This window comes from Gossypium hirsutum, chromosome D06, assembly GCF_007990345.1.
Source record: "Gossypium hirsutum isolate 1008001.06 chromosome D06, Gossypium_hirsutum_v2.1, whole genome shotgun sequence".
NCBI classification, from domain to species: Eukaryota; Viridiplantae; Streptophyta; class Magnoliopsida; order Malvales; family Malvaceae; genus Gossypium; species Gossypium hirsutum.
In genome coordinates, this window is record NC_053442.1 from 52574572 (window position 1) to 52582812 (window position 8241).

The window sequence follows — 8241 nt, forward strand, 5'->3', positions numbered from 1 at the left end:
ACTTAGGACTCACATCAAAAAAACAAAAAAAGTTAGGAGTAGAAAAAAAAAAAGAAAACAAAAAATCGTTTTAAGTTTTACTATATTCAAATCCATTTTGCTTTGTTTTTTTTTTTTAATATAATAGAAATGCTGCTGTACATATATAAATTTTGTAAATTCTCTCTTCCAAAATAAAATTAAAAATTTAGATTTTAATTAGTAAAATCACTATGGAATCTCTATATTAAGAATCAAATAACATTTTTTCTTCTTCACTCAAACAATAGATAAATTATTCTATGTACATTAGATTAAAGAGTAAATTAGTCAAATTTGTTAAAAATTTCATTCATTTATACTATTAAAAACTGACATAATTAACAGAATAATTAGACAGTGACATTTGATGTGCCATGTATACCTTATGCTAACGTACATGAACCACTTTTTTACAACAGAAATGGATAGAATTTTTAATAGAAGAACCAATTTTTTGTTTGGTTTGAAGCACATGAACTAATTTACCTATTTTTTTAATAGAATGGACAAAATACAATTCGACCCTTAAAACAAAAATCTTTATGTTACTTTTATCCTAAATTTGAGGTTTAATTTGTCAAATCAATTTTAATATTCTTATATAATATTTAAACAAATATATATTGCAAGCCTGAATCTTTGTTTTTTACTCAAGTCCAACTAAAATCCTTCATGCAGAGGAAAGACAAGAACATTGATAAAACATCACCTCTTCGTGTTTATTCAAGAGAAAAAAAAATAACTTACGTAATATGTACAAGAATAGTCGGTCAATTATGTTATTGGTTTTATTTTACTTATCCAACTATTAACTTTTTTATTTAATCATTCAAAATTTTAAAATTAAATATTTGAGTTACCCTTTCGGTAGTTGCTGTTTGATGAATGACAAAAAGCTAATTTGAACTTTTTTTACTGATCTAATAACAAATTTATCTCGGGCATAAATCTGGTATGAAAGACCAAATAAATTTATATATCCTATCAATTTTATCATATATCTAAAAAGTAGACAAAACTTACTGCTAGAAACTTCAAGAATGCATCCCATCTTCCATGTCTCCCTTCCCTCCTACTTGAGCAAACTCAATAAATCTCACCAGCACCTTTGCTTGTTAATCTCATCCTTTCACCTGCTAAAGTTCTTTCGCATCATTGGATCATAGAAGCTGGTGTTCCAACCATACAACTTCTAAAGATCGTCCTTTAGAAGTCTGGAGATTGAGGACAAGAAGCATTTCCAAGGGGCATCATTGAATTTGTTCGTTCTTTTAAAAAAATTTCTAGTCTTGTTGTCGCATTCTGCCTGAATCAAACATTCTAGTCGATTCACCAAGTTGCATGTCTCAACAGTTTTAGTTTTGGATTTGAGTACCCAACATGATAAGAGAAACTTAATTGAATCATTGTTCCCATGGCTGAAAGCACTTGTTTTAGTTCAATCAGGATTTATCACAACTTATACAACATTTCTCAGTGTCTAAAAGACGTTCACATGTATGCACCATCATCTTTGAAGAAAATTTGAGTCACGACATGTATAAATACAAACAATAATCCAGGAAGAAAACATGCCAATGCAATGCATTCATATACTTGATATGTTCTTACAGGAAACTGCATTTTACAGCCAGAGGCACTGCATAAAGCTTCAAAAAGAACACATCCGATCTATCAATATTTCTGAGGTGGCTGCTGGGTTGGCAATAAGCCAAAACGTTTCTTCAAAAGAACTCTTTGTCTGGAATATTTGTCATCAGGGGAGAATCGAGCTGCACGAATGTTGGGGAAAAAAAAGTAACTATAACCCATAATAACACTCTCTAATAAGATCTCTACGCAACTTTCACATAATCATTAAAAACAAAAGATCATACAACAACCTAACATGGATTCAAGCCAACATCATCATCCACTATATTTGAGTGCCATAGATGGCAAAATTTACTAGCAACTTGCCAGTAAAAGCAGAGAATGAGTAACAGATGGGTAATGACCATGAAATCAGAACAGCACTTCTGATTCTCGGCCAAAATGGACCTCTTTTCTTGATTTTCAGATTAAACCAGACAAAACAACCATATGCAGATCAAAGCAGCCCTCAGAAAGGCAATTATATATTTAAATGTTAAAGCAACCAATAAGAGTTTGTTCAGACGCCTCATTAAAACATAATGAATTCCTAAACAGCAGTGTATGCCGGAACTTATATAAACACATCAGGCCTTATTACCTGGATGAGCAGACTGAGTAGGCATACCCAACGGTGATTCTTTCTGCATATAAAAATCGATATAAATGTAATTATAGAGAAAAAAAAAACTGTTGGAATATTGATTATACATAAATTAGAAACCAAAAAAAAACAATTACCAAAACCTGATTATATGCTGAAAGCCAAAAGGTAAAGAGATTAAAATCTAATCCTAGTATCAATTTTCACCATTTAATTCATTTTTCAGGACAAGTTAAGTTTATTCAGCCATTAACTCCCTCAGTAATCATGGAACAGAAACACTACCAAGAGAAAAAAAAATGAATGAAGTTCTCAACATTTCAAAGAACAAGTCTCAGTTGTAGTACATGTTTAAGATCAAACTAAGCTAAAACCTCAGCTTTTTTTTTTTTAAAGTTATAACTAATAGTTCCAAATTTGCTTAAACCAAATTCTTATAAATCTTATTCATAGCTTAGAATCTGTTTCTAAAGGTTAAAACCTCAGTTTTATAGGTAAGATTTATCACTAAAACCTTAGGTTTGATTCTTTTTTTTAAGGTTAAAACCTCAGTTTTAGATTTTCATTATGCCATACAAAGTTGTCTTTACCAAGTCTTAATCACCATAAACGATATAAAAAATTGAGGGAGTAACACGAAACTCAGATAGTTTCTAGTTTTAACTAATTGTTATCAGTAAAAAAATTAAAAAACGAAGAAGAAAAATTATGGGACTTTACCTTAGTGGTGTAAACTTTGTCACCATTATCGTTAATGTAGAACTGGAGATACATCTTATCCGAATAAAAGGAACAACAACTGCAGAAAGAGAAAAAGATTAGAACCTTTATGCAATGAATAGAAAACCATGCATAAGGAGAAATTTGTCACTTTGTGATCGGAGCCGCACCTTCTGAGATTGGGGGAGGTAGGAGAAGGAATGAAAGAAATTTGAACTTTTAGGGTTTTAGACTTTCATAGCGGCAATGGGCCATTACAGGCTTAATAACAGCTATCCTCGAAATTGGGCTTGTTTTAATGGTTTATTAGGAGTTTGTTTGGACAAATAATTTAAATTTTTTTAAGATTTTTAAAATGTTAATATTTTAAATTTTATTTATTTAAAATGTTAGTTATTGTAATTGTTTTGTTTGGAATTAAAATTTTATAAATTATAAAATAAGAAAATATTAAAAATAAATAATATAAAAAATTTAAAATGAATATTATTATATTTATAAATATTATAAATATTTTTAATAAAATAAAATTTAAAATATATATAGTAAAATTAAATAAAAATGATTTTTGAAATTTAAGTTTTTATCTTATAGTGAGACTATTGTATATTAAATAAAGTTTCAAAGGACTTATAAATAGGACTTTCAGTAGCTTGCGTAGCAGGAGATTTTTAGGTTTTTTCTCTCGTTTTTTGTCTGCCGACAATAGTAAAGTTGGAGATTTTCATCCGATATACTAAAACAATTAGTTTTTATTCTAATACATCCAGGATCTATCTGCAGCGTCAACTTAAAAATCCATGTAGGAAGAATTGGCGAATCTAAATATTGCTGAAGAGGAAGAAGAACTAGTCTACGATCAACAGGATGTAGAGGAAAGCGGAGAGGAATTCAATCTATGTTTGGTGGGGAAGGTTCTAACAATTAGTGCAGTCCACTTTCCGTCAATGAGAAACATGCTCACTGAACTTTGGCATCCTATTGAAGTAATATATATATCAGAAATAGAGGATAAAATAGTTCTTTTTCAATTTTATAACGAGCTAGATATCAAGAGAGTAAAAGGAGGGATCCCTTGGTTTTTTAATAGACATCTAATTCTTTTTCATCGATTGGAAAGAGGAGAAGATCCGGTTCGAGTCCCTCTGATTTTTCAAATTTCTATGTGCAAATTCATAATCTACCAATAGGGGCTATGTCGGAAGGGATGGCAAGATAGTTGGGTAACTTCATTGGGAAATTCTTAGAATATGATGCTACAATAATTACTAGGAGCTTGAAAAAAATTATACGTGTAAAGGTAAAATTAGATATGTAAAGCCCCTTAAAAAGAAATAAGCGCATCATATATAGACAAGGTAAATCCACCTATGCAATTTTTCAATAGGAAAAACTCTCTTTGTTCTATTTTTTGTGTGGACGATTAAGGCACGGAGAAAGTTTAAACCCACTAAGATTATCTTTAGGAACCCAAGAAGTAACCTTGGAACGGGACAGTTCATTACGAGCGCAGCCAAGTAGGGCATTGACGGTGAAAAGTAGACGGTTACGTGAAGAACCAAAAGCCATGGTTAAAGGTGGATCGAGCGACAAAGAACAAAAAGAAAAAAAGTTAGTAGAGTACACAAGGAATAATCGAACACTTAATTTGCGAGAAAAAAGAATACACACAACATCATTTGTAAAGGGCAATAAAGAGGCAAGTAGGAAGTCGAGCCTCCGTTTTAGTAGTGACGTTAGTATGGATTATAACAACTTGTCAGAGGAGGAAGCAATTCAAGAAGACAACCCAGTTGGGTTGATTGAAGGAAAGAAAAGGCAACGGACATTACAATTGGGGGACAATATTGCAACACAAATGGAAACAAAATTTGACAATAATATATCGATAGTTGTTGAAAAGTAAGCCGACCGGTCGTAATAAAAACCCTAAGCTGGAGAGTTCGTAGACTGGGACAACCATAAATGGTGAGACGTCTTAAAAATATGTTGAGACAATATCAGCCCCAACTTATGTTCCTCATAGAAATAAAAGTTAGAACGAGGAGGATGGAAAAGATACGTAGGAAGTGTAGGTATGAGTATGAAATTGACATAAGTGTAGATGGCTCGAGGGGGGCTATCGTTAGGTTGGAAGGAGAGCTTATTAATGAATCTAAGAAGCTATTACAACTCTCATATTGATGTGGAAGTAGATGAAGAAAGCATAGGAGTAGTATAGAGGTTTACAATATTTTATGGATCCCTAGCTGAACACTTACGAAAGGAATCGTGGAATAAGCTTCGAAATCTAAAGGAAGGAAGCCAATTACCATGGGCTTTTATGAGAGATTTTAATGAGGTGATGTATTCATTTGAAAAAAGAAGGGGGAGACCACAAGAAGAAAGACAAATGTCAGTTTTTAAGGATGCATTAGAGGAGTGTGATTTAAGCAATTTAGGATTCTCAAGTCAATAGTTCACATAGGAGAAAGGCCAATTGGTAGAAAATAATATTAGAGAAAGACTGGATAGAGGTATGGCCAACTCGGAATGGTGGACATGTTTCCCAGAGTACTTATTGCACCATCTAAATCATAGTTTCTCGGATCATTGTCTGTTGCTTTTAGACATGATGGGGAACCGAAAGGGCTATGATTACGAAGGGAATATCCATTCAGATTTAACGCGGATTGGGTGCTAAAGACGATTTTCGAGAAGTTAAAATGGTTTGATATTCGAGCAACATAGAGCTTCTAAAAAAAACTTGAGTCATTAGAAAGATCATTAAAGGAATGGCCAAATCGAATAGAGAGAAACAACATGAAAAAAGAAAAGAATTGACCCTAAGACTAAAACAAGCTGAACAAAAAAGATCTAGATGAAGAATACTTGGCAGAAATCATGAAAGTTAAATTGGCACTGAATATGGAAGCAGACAAGGAAAAGATTTATTAGGAACAATAAGCATGAGCAAACTGGCTTAGAATGGGTGATCGTAATACAACTTTCTTCCATAATTTTAAAAATCAACGCAAAAAGAAAAATTTAGTGATGGGCCTTGAAGACGAGAATGGAAGATGGGTTGAAAGGGAGGAAGAATTAATGGGATTAGCAAGAAGGTACTTTATTGATCCTTTCTCATTTAAACTAGTCTACAATTGCGAAAACTTACAATCGAAAATCCAACCATGCATTTCTAGTAGTCTGAATGAGGAACTTTATGCCAATTTAAAAGAAGAATAGTTCGTAGAAACTTTAAAATTTATGGCTCCCCTAAAAGCCTCGGGAAAGATGGTTTTCCCGGTTTCTTTTATAAAAAATTCTAACATATAGTGGGGAAGGATGTAACGAAGTTTTGCTTAGAAATTTTAAACAATCATAAAGAACTTGGATAGGTGAACAAGACAAATATCGTGCTCATCCCTAAAGTTTTGGTTTCTAAAAATATAGGATAGTTTTGACCCATTAGCCTATGTAATATCCTCTATAAGATCATATCAAAAGCAATTGTTAACAGATTTAGGAATGGACTTAATTATTGCATAGAGGAAACTCAATGAGCTTTTGTGCCAAGGAGACAAATTACTGACAACATTCTAGTGGCATATGAATTATTGCATTATTTTAAAAAGAGAAGATATGGTAAAAGGTCTTTTGCCTTAAAATTAGACATGGGCAAATATTATGATATAGTTGAATGGGAGTTTGTGGAAAAAATGATGAGAGGCTTTGGCTTTTGTAAGGGATGGATAACTTTAATTATGCATAGTTTCAAAAGCGTTTCTTATTCGGTGATACTCAATGGAAGAAAATGAACTGAATTCAGTCCTTCAAGAGGCCTAAGGTAAGGAGATCCACTAAGCCCTAGGACGACGAAAGAAGAATTCCTTTGTTGAAATCAAAGAAAGATTCTTGACAAAAATGAAAAACTAGAGCATTTATAACCTATCAATAGGAGAGAAAGAGGAATTTATTAAATCTATTTTACAGATCATTCTAATTTATGTAATGCAGTGTTTTAATTTTTCGGTTTCATTATGCCGAGAGTTGGAAGTTTTAATGTGTAAATCTTGGTTGCGCAACATAAGAACTAATAAAGGAATTCATTGGTGTAATTGGAACTTATTGTGAACCCTAAAGGCACAAGGGGGAAATGGATTTAGAGATCCATCGAAATTTAATAATACTTTGTTAGCAAAACAAGAGTGGAAACTAATTACTAATCCTACCAATCTATTGGCACAAGTTATGAAAAGTAAGTACTATCCGCGAAGTGACTTCATGATTGCAAGTTTAGGATCTTACCTTTCTTTTACCTGACGAAGCATGTAACACCTCAATGTTTAATTTGAAGGAAACTAATTTTCAGCAGAAAGAAAATTAATTTGAATAACACTTTAAATAATATAGCAATTTTTTTGAAACCATAATTTAAATAGTTTTACTAAATTTAAAACCAATTTACTTAAATCATTTGTGAGATAAAAACACTTTAGAAAATCTTAATTAATCTTGCAGCGAAAAACCTTTTAACGTATCAATTATAAAACCGTGGTTCATTTTTAGTTATCCTAAGTTAAGCTCCATTAAAAGATAAAAGCTTTTGCGTAATAACAACAAAAATAGTCCTAACGATTTAAACAAAACTCATAATGTCCAAAAATAAATAAAAACCCAAGAAAGTCCAAAATGTCCATATTAAACAAATAGAAAGTCCATAAAGCTTAAACCAAAAACATGAAACTTAAGCTCTAGAATCGTCGTCCAATCCTAAGTTAGAAGATCGATTGAAACAAAGCAAATAAAACGAGAGCTTTAAGCCTAGTGTGTGATTTGGCCCACAATTTCAGTACAATTATAAACATATATCAAAACATCTCATAGTATGTCTTTTTAAATATTTCATATTACATCCGATTTCATACGAAGCGTATCTTATCGTATCATAGCATATCATATCATATCGAATCATAGCATTTCATAATGAATCAAACCATAGCATATCATATCGAATCACAACATGACATATCATATTACGTCCTACCTCCATCTGCTAAACACCATCTTGTCCAGCCAATCACACCATATAGGACTACAAGAGTCTATCCATCCAACCACACCAATATATGTGGCAGTGTGCCACTCATATATTTACAACTTAGCTACCATATAACTTTGAGGTCTAGCCGCCATAGTTGTAATATAAACTACCATATAACATTTCCTCCATCATATCATAACCCACCCCCAAAACACATGCATATCATAGTCATAAATCACAC

The 8241-nt window shown here is 32.0% G+C and overlaps 1 protein-coding gene across 2 annotated transcripts; it reads right to left on the reverse strand.

The window, feature by feature from the left end:
- Positions 1-1405: 1405 nt before the first annotated feature.
- On the reverse strand, positions 1406-3271 carry LOC107901875 (H/ACA ribonucleoprotein complex subunit 3-like protein). 2 transcript variants are annotated; one of them, XM_016828043.2, is made up of 4 exons: positions 3148-3271; positions 2978-3056; positions 2255-2297; positions 1406-1793 (listed from the first exon to the last, which is right to left on the reverse strand). In XM_016828043.2, exons 2-4 carry the CDS (start codon positions 3029-3031, stop codon positions 1696-1698), a joined length of 195 nt encoding a protein of 64 aa, XP_016683532.1. In that variant the 5' UTR covers positions 3032-3056; positions 3148-3271; the 3' UTR covers positions 1406-1695. The 2 variants fall into 2 exon arrangements, with proteins under 2 accessions (XP_016683532.1, XP_016683533.1); XM_016828044.2 differs by having other exon boundaries at positions 3129-3162.
- Positions 3272-8241: the final 4970 nt, after the last annotated feature.

Excerpts from the sequence above, each read along its gene's own strand:
- LOC107901875 (XM_016828043.2), bottom strand. The coding sequence starts at position 3,031 with ATGTATCTCCAGTTCTACATTAACGATAATGGTGACAAAGTTTACACC. Across the intron at positions 2,298-2,977 it reads ACAAAGTTTACACCACTAAG|AAAGAATCACCGTTGGGTAT; the intron begins GTAAAGTCCCAT and ends TTTTATATGCAG. Across the intron at positions 1,794-2,254 it reads TACTCAGTCTGCTCATCCAG|CTCGATTCTCCCCTGATGAC; the intron begins GTAATAAGGCCT and ends ACATTCGTGCAG.